This window comes from Pantherophis guttatus, chromosome 2, assembly GCF_059756535.1.
Source record: "Pantherophis guttatus breed Tessera chromosome 2, ASM5975653v1, whole genome shotgun sequence".
NCBI lineage: Eukaryota > Metazoa > Chordata > Lepidosauria > Squamata > Colubridae > Pantherophis > Pantherophis guttatus.
In genome coordinates, this window is record NC_142064.1 from 112438313 (window position 1) to 112455574 (window position 17262).

Genomic DNA, 17262 nt, shown 5'->3' on the forward strand with positions numbered 1-17262 from the left:
AAACAACTGCTGGATTCATTATTCCCCTGAGACACAAAAATGTTTGCACAGGCCACTTGGAAAGTACCTAAATAAAGCATTCGTTCTCATGATAAACAGCAAAAGAAGAAACATAAAGGCTTTTGGGAAATTTCTACAACTGAATCTGGCTATCAAATGCCCTCTATTGTTGAGCTACATGCTAACCAAGAGTTCAAATTTTATTCTAACAAATTCTCAGGGATATGGAAATCTTTTGAAAGAACCCAAAGGAGAGTAGCAATAATCTGAAAGAAGGGAAATGGATACCATAAAAATGCCCAAACACAAAAGCAGCAGTGGTTCAGCAGCTGTTCTTAGCACATTTACAAAGGACAAAGAAATTTAACCAACATTCAAGAGGCAGCTACTTTTGTCTGTTAATCAGCAATACTGAACTCTCCTATCCTTACTTTCTGTGAAAGAACTAGTTATCTGCTGTTCTGGAGTTAGTTTGTTTACTATTTTAATAACCAGATGTGTTTACTGACATTACCCACCATAATATAGTACCAGATTTATTTATTTATTTATTTTATTTTATTTTATTTATATACCGCCCTTTTCCCGAAGGACTCAGGGCAGTGAACAGCCATAATAAAACAGTGTACAAAATAGAATTTAAAAGCAGATTAAAATAATTAAATCATAGGCCGAATTTAAAACTCTCATTTAAAACCAATTTTAAAACCCCATTAAAACCAAATTAAAATCATTTATCCCATCAGAGCGGCTTGCTGGAATAACAGGGTCTTCACTGCACGACAGAAGGCGCGGAGGTAACTCACCGACTGCAGGGTGCCACCACGTTTCTTGGAGAGCTGTGGTGAGTTGCCATATTCTCGACACACCTGTTTCCTCACTTCAGCTGCCACAGTCCTGTGAAATCAGAAGATAATAGTGAAGCATCCACTTTTCTCTTCGTTTCCATATCATCCATACTCTCAACCTTTTTCCACTCCATCAGAAATACTATGAGGAGTATTTATTAATCTCAATTAATAGTAAACCCCAAACTATAATTCTGAATTTCAAATCTTCTGCAGCCATTGTCTCCATTATTTCTAGTCTCAGCTTCCATAGAATCCAAACCTCCCCTGATCTCATTCAGTAGCAATAACATAGAAGAGATGAACATCATTTAGAAATTGATCCTTACTCTGTTTTTTTCTTCAAACAAAACCAATCCCGACCTCACCCTGATACAAGAAAATAGCATATTCACAGTAAGATATAACCCATTTAATGGTTAATAACTCAAAATAATTTTCCATTCACTATAACAAACATTCCTCTTTAGTAGATGTCAGAAAATGCATGAGTGAAAATTAGATAATCAGACAGGTTATACAAACAGAGCGATAAAATAATTCTGCTTCCTTTATATAATCATTATTTAGTGAATAATAGTATACCAGGCCAAAAGTCACACTTTACCAAATATAATGCATACAGTGTAGGATGATCTCAGGGAGCAACAAGATATATCTATTACAAGAGAAATTTTTAAGTGTTGTAGTGCTGTGATGCTCCTTTCCACGAAAATACATTTGGATGATGCCCATGAACAATGATTAACAAGACCATCAATCGCAGCAGAAGAACTGAGAGGCTTTTTGCACCACATTCTAAATTGATAAAGAAACTATATTGTTACTTATTAAGTATTAAACTCAAAAGTGAGCAGGTAAAGGAGACATGATTGCCTGGGCTAAAAATTTTGGATACGCAATAGAATTAGACAAGTGGCAGAAATTGTGGAATAGAAATATTAAATTGATGATGTCGACTGCATATAAGGAAAATCTGTATAAAATGTTTTATAGATGGCATTTTGCACCAGCAAGATTGGCAAAAATGTTTAAAGACAGATCAGATAAATGTTGGAAGTGTAATCAAGCATCTAGTTCGTACTACCATATGTGGTGGACAAGCCCAAAAGCAAGAAAATATTGGACGAAAATACATGCATGGCTGGAAAAATGATAAAACAACATATAGACTTGAAACCAGGGATATTTTTGCTGGGCATGCTACCAGAAAAACATGATAAAAAGATTGTATATTTGATCCTTCATATACTAACTGCAACTAGAATTGTATTTGTGCAGCACTGGAAAAATGATGAAATCTCGTCTAAGGGGAATGTAATTAAAAAAATATTAGATTGTGCAGAAATGGATAGATTAAGATTTGCTATTAAGGATAAAGACGAAACTGAATATTTTTTGATATGGGACATATTCTATCAATGGCTAGATAACAGAAATAGAAGTTAGAAAGAAGGAGATATAAATGGAGGAAATGGGATAAAGGAGTGTTGTTAAAGATGAGTAGGTTAAATGATAAGTATTAATGTTATTATATTGTTATATTATTAATATGATGGTGATGACTTATCATAACAAATACGTATAAATGTGACTATTTAAACAAAATTGTACCCAGAACACACACTGTTTGATGAAAATTGAATGTTATATAAATTAAAACTTGGGGAAAAAAAGATTCCAAGTCAGGTTAGCTGACAAGGAAGATGAGCCGAAGAGGCACAGACTCAAGTTCTTCCTAAAATAGGAAAAGGACATTATGCCAAACTTACCAGTCTGGGTAACTGCTGGGGAATACGAATGTCTCCTCATTCAGAAATATCCCAGCAGGAGTGAAAACAACTGCCTTTTCCTCCTGCATAGATCAAATGGCCTCTAATGGCATAGAAGTTGGCAAAGTCACCTCCCAAGAAGTGGTTTACCTTGTCTGCCCACTCTGAGTACAAACAGGTAGCCAGGTTTTCCCTCTTCTTTGAAAAGTCCAGGACTTGCCTGTTCCATGTTGTGTTATAGCATCTGCCTGGCCACTGCAGCACAAGCAACTGAGTGCCCAGCAGTTGCCCAAATTGGTAAGCTTGGCATCACGTCCTTTTCCTGTTTTAGGAAGAACTTGAATCTGTGTTTCTTCTCCCCATCAGCCATATGCCATACAGCCTCTTTCCCTCCTGCCCTTCCTGATGTCTGCAGATGCTGCACTCCCTACTTCCTGCCTTTCAATCTATTTGGCCATCAAATCCACATCTTACTTGCATTCACACAATATGGCAAGTAGGTGGCTTCTTTGATTTTTAGTGTGCCAAGACCCATTTTCCATTCTTTAAAAAAAAATCCCAAGGGTGAATGGCAATCAAACCACATCTCTCTTCCATTTTCTTCACCCTTTCTCTTTTTTTGGTTCTGGAACTGACAGATCAACAAAGAGATCTGAGATAAAGACAAGAAGCTGGATAAGAAATTTGAACTAAAGGAAACTGTTGCATGACATACACTTTAACCAATCCCCAGGCAGCTACGGCAGATGCAGTTGTGTTGGAGAAAAAAATGGATCAGGCTTAGAGAGTCACAGAGATGTTAGAAGACAACACTTCGGAGGTATGCAGGGCATTTTTCCACAAAAAAATCCCCAGATATTAAATATGCTTTTTTTGTTTCAAGCAAAGAACAGAGCCATCAACTCTGTGTTCTTTGCTCAAACACAAAAGGCCAGCATACATGGGAATTTTTCCACACAGCTGTGGCACTTTCTCCAAAAACAGAAAAATCTGAAAAAAATGTTAAGCAGACAACTTGAGTAGGCTTTTAATAAAGCTAAGGAAAGGCCATTCCAGCAAGTTTCCAATAGCAAGAAAGGAGGGAGAGAGATTCTTCAACTGCTGTTTTGGCAACAGAGAAGAGCACAGTGGGAATTAACCTGACTTCTCCTTTGGAGAGGATGGGTGTTAGAAATGAGCTTCTTCTGCTTCTTAGCTCTAGAAGACGTGGACCTTTGTAAAACGTTCCACTGACTCCCAGTGCAGTTTTCTTAGACAAAAATGTTTTTTTGTATGTGTATGTGTGTTTGTGTAATAAATATTTATGTCCAGTTGTGAATTTATGTTTTTATGTCCTATGGCCCAAGGTGAATGAAGAACAGGTTTACACTACTTTATCTGATTCTGCTAAAGTACAGAACTCTGATTTCTTAAATAAGCTACAAATTGGCTTCCAATAAATTCCTACTTTTGGACTCTGTGAAAATTTACTACACAAAAAGGGTATACTTTCAATCCTCTGGCTCCATCCACTGAATCAGGAACTGAAAATTGTATCATGATGTACTGGGTACAAACAGGCACTAGAAGAAAAGGAAGAGCAAGAAGACTCTTTCCTACAATGAGGAAGCTGTTGTAAAGACTGATATATTTTGTTTATTGTGTTCAGAAAGCTAGTTGTAAAGCAGACAGAATGAGAGGAAAAGTATCTAAGTACAGTACCTCATTGTAACAGCAATTAGCTAAAAAAAATACACCCCTTGTACTATTCATAAATCTCTAGGGACTATTTGAGGCAACACAGTGAGGTGTAAAATGCTTTAAAAGAGGCCTAAGTGGCAAAGCAGCTTTTCTACATTACATATTCAAATGATAGCTTTCTATTCAATGATTTACACTGATGAGGGATTTTTTGAGACAATTTACTGCCATCTTTTCTGCCCAACTCAGTTTACATTGCTAAATCTGATCTTTCCATCTCCCAAATGAAGGCAACATATGAGTATAAAAACCAAGCAATTCAACAGCCACCTAGACCCCTTTTTATGGAAATTGTTAGAGGCCTTTATTCTCCCCCCCCTTGAAACGTCTCCAAATCTCTTTCTTTTGTCTCATTGAGCAAATCAGCATAATCTCATATGATCCAACAATTTCACATAACTGTAGCAGATGCAAAGGAAGAAACCAAAGTGCAAGGGTTCACACTACTCACTTAGGAGGGGCATATTTTTGCCATAATATTGTAAGAGAACATCCCAGCTTTTTAACTGTAGTTTCCTTAAAATATTTCCAAATTAGTCTCTTATTATCTGCTATATATTAAGCTAAATTTTAGGATCTGAAACATTTTTCAAATTCTGCAAATTCAAATTATTATTCAAAATTATGATACTGCAGCATTCTGTAGTTACATGATTGCTGTTTGTGATTTTCAACTGCCAGCTCCCAACAAGCAAGGTCAATGAAGAAGCTGGCAAGGGGTCACAGGTGGCAACCACGTGACGTTGCACTTAATGACAATGCAGGATTGGCTCAACAACAGCAACTAGAAGTGTCAAAATTGCAATTGATAACCATTATGATTACTTCAGCCTCCCAATTAAAATTCAAGTAGAAGTTCAATTCTCTATATCTTGGAAGTTCTATACATATTAAATTATTTTAATGATTAATCTATTGTATTTTAGAGCTAAATCATCCCAAGGCAGTTTACATAAAAGCATAATTTTGGTGAAATGTAATCACACTAAGGCAAGCAATTAAAAAAAAACAACCAATGGAAAAGTGAAGAGATCCGAACAGACGAAGATGTGATTAGAAAAATATTAGAATGTGCAAAAATTCGATCTACAATTAAGGAAAAGAAAGAAACGGAATATTTTTTGACTTGGGACTGATTTTATCAATGGCTAGCTGACAAAAACAGGAGCTAGAAACAAGGAAATATATGGAAGGAGGATCAGTGATTTAACAAAGATATGTTAACTTGATTAAACAAATAGTATGATTATTATTGTTAGTAATATTAATATAATGGATATTAATGCAATGAATATTGTTGTAAACACTTTGTTATTTCCTAAAATGATTTGTACCCAGACAACACACTGTTCAATTGATATTGGAATTTTTGTATGCTGTAAAGAAAAGAAAAACTTATTACAAAAAAAGAAAAAAGAAAAAAGAAAAAAACCCAAGGTTACACTTAAATAAACTAGACTTTAAAGTGCAAGAAGAATGAACACCATTAAAAACTACAGCAACCCAAGGCATATTAAAACAAATTGGTTTTCAAGGTCCAAGAAAATCAATACAGTCAAACTGATGTCACTTGGCAAAGCTACAGATATGCAGCCATTGTCATCATGATATGAGCTGAATTTTGTATTTGAGTGAAACTCATACATACCCAAAATAATATACCAATTTAAATATTCACGTTGGTTTTCTCCTTGCATTTCTGATAGATTGATTCTATGTTTTGATTCTTGACAATTTTGATTGTTTTAAGAGCAGTATTTATCACTCTAATTAAAATAACTTATAAAAGTTTCTGAAATAAATTGCAGAACAGTTTCAAGAGTTGAAGGGAGAACTGGTGCATACCTATTAATAGTTTAAAATTAACCTTTTCCACACATGCAACTATTTTTTAGTTTTCCCAAACTTACAAATATGTACAGAAACCTTCCAAATCAGTCCTATCATGCAACTATTATACCTCTCCTAATTTGTATGAATTATATACTAAAAGTCATAAAATCAACACCCAATGAAAACAAATTCACAAACACACAAAACTGTAAACTTACTATAAACCAGAACATGGAGCCAAATATGCTGATTTTTACAAGAGCTGGAAAAACTGATGCTATGTACCTTCACCAAAGACTCCACAATCTTCAATTTATCACTCTTACCTATATTTATAGCAGTACTTAAAAATTGTGAACTTTTTTGAATTTTCAATATTTCCGTATAAATATAACATAAAACATGACGTGTTTTGTACTTCTTCTTCTTCTTCTTGTGCCATATCCATCATCGGACGTTGGCAATCATGTTGGTAATCCTATTTTTGTCAACAGGCGCATGAAAAAGTGCTGCTGAGTTTTGTCCAACCCAGTCCCTTAGGTTTTGAAGCCATGATGTTCTTCTTCTGCCTGGACCTTGTTTGCCTTCAATCTTTCCCTGGAGGATTAAGTGAAGGATGCCATATTTTTCTAGGTGCTGCATCACATGTCCAAAATATTCTAACTTTCGTTTTTTAATGGCTTTGATGATTTCCCTTTGCTTACCCAGGCAGCTTATCACCTGTGATTTTGTTAACCCAGCTTATACATAACAGCCATCTGTAAATCCACATTTCAAATGCTTCTAGTGTCTTCAAGTGGTTTTCTGTCAGAGACCAACTCTCTACTCCATAGAGCTGGTTAGAAAAGATGTAACATCTGACAAACCTGAATTTCAATTTTAGGTTTATGTTGTGACTGCAGAAGACCTTTTTCATTTTGAAGAATGCTGTTTGAGCTTTCTCTATCCTTGTCTCTACTTCACTGATCATGTCCCAGCTTTCATGTAAATTAAAACCGAGGTAGGTGATCCTTCCAACTTTTTCTAGTGGTATTCCTTCCGAATTTATCAGTGGTAAATTAATGGGTTGTTTGCTGATGACCATGATCTTGGTTTTTGAGGTGTTAAGCTTCAAGCCATATTTTTCAGATACTTCTGAGACGCTGTTGATGAGGAGCTGAAGGTCTTCATGCTTACTGGCAACAGAACTGTATCATCAGCATATCTTAAATTGTTGATCCGAACACCGTTTACTTTGAGGCCAGCATCAAGGTTTTCCAGTGCTTCGTTGAAAATTGACAGAGTAGATATTAAACAACAGCAGAGACAGAATACAGCCCTGTCTGACCCCTCTTCATATTTCTGCATCTTCTGAGTATTTTTGGCCTAGTCTCACATTTGCTACCTGATGCCAATACAGATTCTTTATGATTCGGATGTCTTTGTCATCTAGTCCCACTTGTTTCAGGATTTGTAATAGTTTGCTGTGTCTTATTTTATCAAATGCTTTTTCAAAATCGATGAAGCACATGTAAACACTGTGACTGACATCTCTATGGTTTTGTACACAAAACATAAAATTATGTAGATGAAGAGAACCCAACTGAGCAAACATGTTTTACATGGAGCTACTGTGTGAGACCTGGGAAATAAAGGCTCGTGTGACCAGCAGCTGCCACCCATGAGGCCAGGCCAGACATCTGTCAGCAGTGGGAGCAAAAAGATCACGAAGGTCAACTGGCAGGAGGAAGGAGAGACAGGGAGGTGGGGGAACTGAGAGGTGTTAAATTGTATAAAACTAGACATGTCACTAGAAGCTAAAATCAAAAGACTACCTGATTTACTTTGGCTATGTCATACATGCAAATTCATTGGAGAAGGCAAGGATGCTAGGAATGGTACTGGAATAAGAAGAAAGGGCAAGCAAAGAACACACTGGCTTGATAACCTCAAAACTGATACAAAAAGGAACATCCAACAATGAAAGAAGTTGTGCTTGACAGGATAGCATGGAGAGCACTTGCCTATAAAGTTGCCAAGAGTCAGAAACAATTAAATGGTTAAAACAACAACATAACATTGAACTATCACTGAATGAATGGTAAGTCAAGGGCTAGTTGTAACTGTATTTTAATTAAAATGAAATCAAATTTAGTTTCTGTCCTTGCCTCACTCCTTGAGCACCAAGCCTTCAGCTTAGAACAAGTTTTATATCCCTAGCTTAAAATTAGTTTATTGAGAAATACATATTTCTGAACAGAACAAGAAAGGGCAGAGAAATGAACAAAGATCTTCTTGCAGTTGTTTCCATCTGGACTCCTTAACAGAATGGATAGCTGCACACTGAATTCACTAACAAGATCAAAGGCATTTGGAGCAAGAAGCAGAGGAAGCAGGCGGCTGTAAACAACCTGCAATTAAGGGTAGCGTTATAGCCTGGGAGGAAACCGACAAAATTTGGGATTATTTGGACCTGATCCAGGAAGCTACTTCACCCTTTCCTTTAACTAAGGAAGTTGCTTATCTTAAATCCACACAGTGCATATAACTCCTGCTGTACATTGTATCAGTATGTGTGTACATGTGTGTGTATAGCAGAGTAATATCAAATATTGGGAATTGTCACACGAAAATTAAATTACTTTCTATATGGCAGGGTATCTGCCTGCCTAGATAAACAGTACTTTCCCAAGTTGGCAGTGGCAGCATTGTAGATCAAATGATGTCTAGAGACACGAAGTTTGACTAGAAAGCTGAACTGAATAGATGGGACTGAACAATAACCAGCAGGAGACAAAATTTAAATCTAAAAACAGGATAGGAAAAAAAGACTGATATGCATACTCAATGGTCCTCTCCAATGTTCTGCAGAAGCCTTGCATTAGAAGAGGGAGCTTAACCTCAGCTGTAGAAATAATAATTTTAAAAACAAAATGGCAGATATTGCTAAATAATTATAAACAAGGGAATCCAATTTATCTTGTATTTCAATGGTCCCATCAGGAAATCTCAGTGTAAGACATTTTCTTTCCAAGGTACAACTGAAACAAGTTCAAGAAAAAGGAGCAGGGAAAGAATGAAAAATAAGCAGAACAGTAACTTACTATTGTTTATTGTCTAGCAGTTTTGTAAAACCAATACTAACAAATGCAGAAATTTAACAAATTAGAATTTGCCTTAGAAGTGATTCTGATGTAAAGTTCACATAGAATAAAGGAACCATCCAAGTCAATCCATTTTGCAATAGGGCAAATATTTGTAGCTCAGGTGTAGGTTTCCGAATGTTTCATTACCAGGCTAGATAACATCTTTAGCAGAGTTTAGAGGATGTCAGTGTCAGTGTTCTTCTGTTTATAAGGGCTTCAGGTGTGGGTGTGCCAAGATATACACCAAGATCAAAAAAGAATAAATCATGGTCTCCTTCAACGTCACTGCTCTCTTCCCATCAATTGACATTGACCTGGCTAAACAAACCATACATCACCTACTCACTAAACACCATACCCACAAAGATGATGCCACCACAAAATACTCCATGTCCACAGAAACCATCATGAAACTCCTGGATCTATGCTTCAATATATACAAGTTCAACAGGAAAATCTATAAGCAAGTACCCCGATGGGATCGCCCATATCAGGCCTAATAGCAGAAGCAGTCATGCAAAGACTTGAATCCATAGCTCTACCCATCCAACCAAAATTCTGGATATACTATTTTGATGACACCTTCATCATCATCAAACGCTCCCAAATTGAAGAAACACATCACCTACTCAATAACCTATTCCCTGGGATCAAATTCACACACAAAGAGGAACAGGCAACAGACTCCCATTCCTCGATATAAAGAAACTAGACAATGGAGAACTGGAAACCCATGTCCATTGCAAACCAATGCACACGGACCAGATCCTCAGCTTCACAAGCAATCATCCCATCACACACAAAAGAAGCTGTGTCCAGACTCTCTTCAGAAGGGCCAGGACACAGTGCAGCGCCACAACACTAAGAAAAGCGGAAAATAAACAGTTGCTTGATGTCTTTCTCCATAAGGGCTATCCAAAAAACTTTGTATTCCAACACACAGCACCTAAACCACAACACAGCCAAGCACCATGGAAAAACTAACCCTATCATACACAAAAGGGGTGTCAGATATGACAGCCAGAATTCTCCAACCCCTAGGAATAGCAATAGCCTACAAACCCATAGCCATACTCCGCCAGAAATTATCCAGAACCAAAGACAAGATACAGAAGGATGAAAGAAACAATGTAATCTACAAAATCAATTGTAACCATTGCAACCAATTCTACATGGGACAAACATCATGTCAATTAAGAAACAGGATCCATGAACACCAGCTGGCAGTCAAATGCCACAATCCCAAATCCTTAATCTCTAGCCACACCGACACCAAACTGCACCAGTTCAATGGGAGCAACACAAAAATCATCAGCCATGCTACCACCCACCACGCTCATGAGTCAATCAAAGCCTGGCACTCCACAAGCAATTCCATCAACAGACACACTGACCTACAACCAGCCTACAAACCCCTCAGAATCCAAATCAACCGCATAGCCAACCACAGCCAGCACTGCCCCTCAACCAACTCATGCAAACCCCCCCACCAGTTCACCTCCCAATGACCCTCACCTGATGTAACCTCTCTGTCACAAGACCTATCATAAAACTTTAACTCACACCTGATCCATCACAATACCCCTAACTGGACACCCACACCTGAAGCCCTTATAAACAGAAAAACGTTGACATTGACATCCCCTAAACTCAGGGGTGAAATGCTCCCGGTTCGGACCGGATCGCCTAATCCGGTAGCGATCATGGCGGGTGGTTCAAAAAACCAGTAACAATCCTGGCGCAAGGCTCCGCCCACCCACCCGGTTATCATTACTTCCTGGTTTTAACCAGGAAGTAATGTTTTGTACCCTCTGCACATGCAGGGGTACATGCCAGAACCGGTAGTTAAAATGCTTTACAAAGTAAAAAAAAAAAGGTTCCGATATCGTTCAGCTGATCGTTGGAACTTTTTTTTTACTACCAGCTCGGGCGAATAGGTAGTAAAAAAAATGATTTAAAAAAGTAAAAACAAGGCTCTGACAATCACAGCTGTGCCGTGTGATCATCAGAGCCTTTTTTTTTCTTTTTTAAAGCATTTTTTTACTACCTATTTGTCTGAGCTGGTAGTAAAAAAACGCTTTTAAAAGGTTAAAAAATGTCCAGCAGGACATTCTTAGTGAGTTTCTGTCTTTTGATCCCCTAGTCACATGGTTATATAGCCACACCCATCCAGTCACATGACCACCAAGCCACGCCCACCAAGCCACGCCCACAGAACCAGTAGGAAAGAAATTTAGATTTCACCACTGCCTAAACTACACTGAAGATGTTATCTAGCCTGGTAACGAAACATTCGGAAACCAACCCACAAGCTCGGAGAATGAACCTTCACCCTTAATCCATTTTCCTGAACATTTTAACTAGAAATCCTTTTTCTAGTGGACAAGTTTTCTTCTATATCATCATTGTAATATTTATAGTACTTGACATCATGAGCACCAATTGCATCACTGTTATCTTTATCCTGAAGGAAAACTTGGAGGTTTTCAAGAAAATATTTGTCTGGTATGGTATAGTGACTCCTGCTTTGGGTAGGGTGTTAGACTAGAAGACCTCCAAAATCCTTTCCAGCTTTATGATTTGTAAATTTATTTTACAAATTTATTTATAAATTTATTTGTAAATTTGGCTAACTGGAGCTCATTTAGGCTATGTAACATCTGTCTGCCATTTATACGAGTACATTTAGTGCAAATATCAAGGTTTAATTACATTTTCTTACATTAACAAAACAATTAAGACCTCATCAACAATATCTATCAGCTCTTGAGATAATGCAAATATTTCCTGGGTGTTTTTTTTCCTTTTTCTGTCTCTCTCAAATATTGATATATAGCATATATCAAGTTAAAAAACTATTCACTCCTACTGGGTGGTAATGATGAACATATTATTGCTAAGGTTTATAAAACATTATTGAAGTTGAATTTGGAAAGTGATTATGTAAAACATTGTACGATTCAGTGGGCAAGGAACTTTGGATATAATGTAAAGCTTGAACAATGGGAGAATATGTGGACAAAAGGTTTAAAATTTACACTAAATTACAATTTAAAAGAAAAATTTTATAGGATGATGTATCATTGGTATTTAACACCAGATAAGGTATCAAGAATGTACTTCAGATTTGTGTTGGAAATTCAAATGTAAACAAGAGACTTATCATTTGGGATGGGCATGTGATAAAAACAAAGAAATATTGGAGTAGGATTCATATTCTAATATAGAAGATTCTTAAAATGAATATAAAGATAAAACCAGATACTCTTCTTTTGGGTTTAATGGATAAGACTTGGGGAAAAAATTGGAACTTTGATATGTTGACAGCAGAAGATTACTATATGCACAAATATGGAAGGATGCTACAATCCCCACAATGGATGAATAGTTGCAAAAGCTGATGGGGTTAGCAGAGATGGCTAAATTGACTGCTTTGATAAAAGAAAAAAACACATTTACTTTTGTTTCTACTTGGAAACCGCTTCTGGACTTTGTGCTTGAGGTGGGAAAAAATGAAACTTTGATTTTGGGTTTTACTGATTAGATAGATTTGTTGATATAGAGATATAGAATTTGTTGACATAGAAATGTCTAGTTTATACTACTACGTAAAAGTAAAAAGTTGAGGTTTGATGTTACTCTCTTATTTTACTGCACCAAAGGGAGTTGGAAGTCAACGCCTTTTCTTCCTTTTCCCCTTTTCTTTTGCATTCTTCCCTTCCCCTTTCCCTCCCCTATTTTTCCTACTATTTGTTTTGGTATTTTATATTATAAACAAATAGAAATTAAAATTAGCTATTCACTAATTGAACAAATTAGTGAACACCTGGCAAAAAAAACCCAACATCCAGGCAAAAATAAAGAACAGGGTTTCTTATCCTATATTCCAGAATGGAAAACTGGATCATTTAAAATATTTTGTGGGCCACTAAACTTTGTAAATTTGACTGGCCACAGACTATGGTTTATCTAACCTAAGGGCTATAGCTTATCTCTCTTTGATATTTAAGTCACATGTATCCTTATTTAAAAAGAAAAAGTTGCTATCTATTCTCATTTCATACACATAGAAGACCCCTCACTAATAATAACATAAAATTATTAAGCAGAAAAGACATTAGTAGTAGTAGAAATATTTCCCATTATGACTAAGGAAATGGTGCCTAGCAAGTATTTTATAGCTTTTGCATAAATGAAGACAAAGGGGATGCAATGGCTCAGCAGTTAAAGATGTTGAACTTGTCAGCTGGAGAGCTAACATCCCAAGCTCCACGCAACAGGGTGAGCTCCCATTACTTGCCCCAGTTCCTGCCCACCTAGCAGTTCAAAAGCATGCAAATGCAAGTAGATTAATAGGTACCACTTTGCTGGGAAGGTAACAGTGCTCTGTGTGCCTTTGGTGTATAGCCATGCTGGCCACATGACCACAAAAATTGTCTTCGAACACTGCTGGCTCCCTTGGCCAAGAAACAGAGTTAAGCACCATGCTCTAGAGTCGGACACCTTTTTTTATAAACGAAAACAGTGCTCCAGAAACATTAAGAGCAAAGCATTAGAAATAGAAATCATTTTTTAAAAAGAACATCCTAAAACTTTTACTTTACTGAGAACATCAGACATTAAACTCTTCTTAAAATCAATAATTACATCTATATCCTACAATTTTTCTAAAGAGCTCAAAATACCATTTTTCTGAAACCTAACATTTTCAGCTGAAGGATTGGTGATTTTTTTTTATTCACAGCTTACCAGAAAGCCAAAATAATTATTTTCACATTAGATTCAGAGACCTCTCCAACATTAAGCATAGTTTCCAATACTGTACTTAAGGTTGCAGATGAAGTAAATTATAAGCACCTGCATTTTCAAATAGAGTTGAGGACAAAAGTTTCATTCACATGCACTTTCTTTCTCTCTCTCTTGCCTTCCAAGGTGAAGAATGAACATATGTACCTGCCTGCTAATAATAATTAATAGTTTAGAAGTAAATGAACTGCAAAAGAAGGAAGAGCAAAAATAATCAGCAAGAGGAAAGGATCAAAATGAGAGCTATTAAAAGCAATAAAAAACTTTAATATTTCATCCCAAAAACAATTGCTTGAACTTTGCATTGATTGTTCAAAAGAAAGCAAAAGAATGAAACAAAAAGCAAAAAAGAAAGAAAACCTTAGCACAACTGCTTAAGTTCCTTCCTGGCCAGAACAAGAAAAACTCATGTTTTCTTTCTTTACATACCATAAATACAGCATTAGAGAGTTACAAAGATGTAACATGCATTACTAGTTCCTTATTATTGACTACTCCACAAGTAGGTTTACTCTTAATTTGTACAGTAATAGAAAGCTTTCTAAATTGTCACTTTCATGAAAACTAATTGTAAGGAAGATATTAGCCCTGCTCTCTGAAGTACAAACTCTCTTTAAAACTCACTGGGTGATTGAGGTTACCCCAGTCATTCTCAGCTCAACCTACCACACAGATGGTTGTTGTGGAAAAAACAGGATGACAGAGCATTATGTACACTGCCTTGAACTCCTGAGTGAAAGCTGGGATGGAAATATAACAAATAAATAAAATCCAGATGTCAGAGAAATTTATTCTGGCCTAAGACTCTACAGTTGTTTTAGTACTTATTTCCACTTTTTTAGCTTTATCTATTGTCAGCCCACCTCCCTATATGCATGTGGTCCATAAAGTTAAAAAATAAGCTGCATGTCAGCTCTTTCCAAACTCAGCTCTTTCCAAAATGCTTTTGAAAAAAACCTTTTTTTGATAGTTTACCAAATGCTCCAGGGATCCTCTGAATCAAGTAACTCAACACACACATCCTTATGGCTGGAGAAGGAGAAACAAGGAATCCTCTATGGAAGATAACAGCCCCATCTTTAAATGTATGTGCATGTGAAAGAAGGGGAGTTTAAAGTGACCTCACACTTTCCCCTCCAGTCACCAAAGCCCAGACTGATTTCAAACTCCAGGGCATACTTTATTGATCTGCATCAATAAATGTTTTATGTTTTACGTATGTTTTATGCAAATCCACATCTCACTTTAAGAAAGTAGTATGTCACTAAAATAAAGGGTCAGAAATTGGTGCACAGTATTACTGAAATGTCAAAGGGGCATAAAGTCTGTTACTTCATGGCCTCACACCCACCCTGCAGAAAAACAGATTCAACTGAATCCAAGAGATTTCTCTGTGAAGGCCAAGACCATGAGGTACTCATTCGAAGTTATCCTGGTCCTCTTCATGCAGCACACAATTTGTAAAGGCAAGTTAGGTATTCCCTTCTTTATGTCTATCTTAGTACTACACGGAAAAGAATTGAAGACCCATTCTCTGAAAATGGATATTACAATGCACATAACTGACAATAAAATACAGCTGTTTTCAGTTCCATTTTCCTCCACCCTTAATTATAGACTACAATTCCCTTAAAAAATCTGCCTGTTGATTCTATAGATAACAATGCAAAAATAATTAAAAATAAACCAAGCTGCAGATGGACCAATTTAGATGTGCACAAGAGAACTACCATACTAGAACAGCCATTAAATTTTGGGCACTGGTTCAAAATCTGCCTGAAAGGGTGGAGACCATCATTTTGACATTAAGTGCCTATCCATGCTCAATGAAATAAGTGAAGGATGTGTTTCCTCTTTCCCTTGTTTTAGCAAGACAGCTGGGCAAGAAACTGAGGACCTATTAAATGATGCGCTAAATACCGAGAAAAAGAAAAATTGAGAAAACCAATTATACTACTGGGGAGTACACATTTGAACAAACATCTGAATAACCGATAATACCTAAAGATTGGGTTCAGGTGATGGGGGGGGGAATCTTCCCTTCCTTTGGACACTTTTTCTTCCAGGTTGCAGGCTTGAGAAAAGTCCACACAGGAGGTGGACTCTGATAGAACTTCTTGCAAGGGTGCCCTTGACAGCTCGAAGGGAATGGGAATCCAGGAATCTCAACTAGGGAGAAGGGGGAGACCGAAGGAAGAATTGGGGGCGGGGTGATTACTCCTCAGGAGGCAGGAGGCGAGGGTCTTGTAGCTGCCCGAAAAAACGCTTCTTGCCACAACTGAACCCTCGTATCTCGCCTCCCCCTCTGCTTGTCCCTCCCGAGACGGCTGCCCTTGCATGCATGCGGGCGTCCATCCGTTCCCTCACCGGTTAATACGGTGCGCGAAGGCCCTTCGCTCCGGAGTCGCCATGCCCTCTTCGACGCGAGCGCGCCCGCCGCCGATCCTTCGCCCGGGAGTCCCGGCGCGCGAAAGGGCGGAACGAGGCTGCCTTCGGAGGGAACCGCCGCCTGGGGGAGCGAGCGCCTGAGCCGAAGGCGGCGACCGAGCTAGCAGGGGGCGTAGCCCTCGGTGCCAGCTGCAGGAACAAAAGCGCTCCCTGTCGGCTTCAAGCGGCAACAGCCGCGATCTCTTCCCCGCCCACCTTCCCCTTTCAGGTTCCCAGGCTCACTTTCTCCTTTACCTCGTTTCCTGAATTGGTCGCTCGGCGGGGATGGGTAAAAGCATTTCGAGGCTGTGGCTGCAGGAGAATCTGTTCTGAGTGCTAAAGGTTAGCCTTAAAATATGTGTTAAATAAGAAGGAACGAGAATGCCTCTGCACATGGGCAGAGTCTATTCTTTCCATTCTTTTTGATGTCCCCCTCCAGACATACATACCCACTTCTCTGCCTGGTAATATGCCAACAAACAAACTTCTGGCCAGATAGTTTCTCCCACGAGGAATTAAGTACTGCAGTAGATGCCAAAAACTATATCGGAAACGACATTTCTTCCTGCCAGGGAACGCCTAAGGCTATTTCTGTTGAAACACAAACGCCCAAACGTTTTAAAACAAGGAAAGTAGTTTATGGATTTTTATAAAATATCTTCAACTCGATATAGACAACCATCTTATTTGTATTCATTTGGGAGCACAATG

At 37.7% G+C, this 17262-nt stretch overlaps 1 protein-coding gene across 19 annotated transcripts in view; it reads right to left on the bottom strand.

The window, feature by feature from the left end:
* Nucleotides 1-16889, bottom strand: part of DOCK6 (dedicator of cytokinesis 6) — a 185925-nt gene extending 169036 nt beyond the window's left edge. For 17 of the 19 annotated variants that reach the window (XR_015732802.1, XR_015732803.1, XR_015732804.1 and 14 more), the window contains exons 1-2: nt 16492-16889; nt 807-897 (exon numbers count right to left, since the gene is read on the bottom strand). Coding sequence is in view for 16 of the 19 variants with exons in the window: in XM_034437790.3 (XP_034293681.1) it covers nt 807-897; nt 16492-16535 (135 nt within the window). In the remaining 3 variants the exon portion in view is untranslated. Of the gene's footprint in view, nt 1-806; nt 898-16125; nt 16145-16491 lie in introns of those variants that run through there. The other 2 variants (XM_087888528.1, XM_087888529.1) reach the window with 2 other exon arrangements.
* Between the last annotated feature and the right edge of the window lie 373 nt (nt 16890-17262).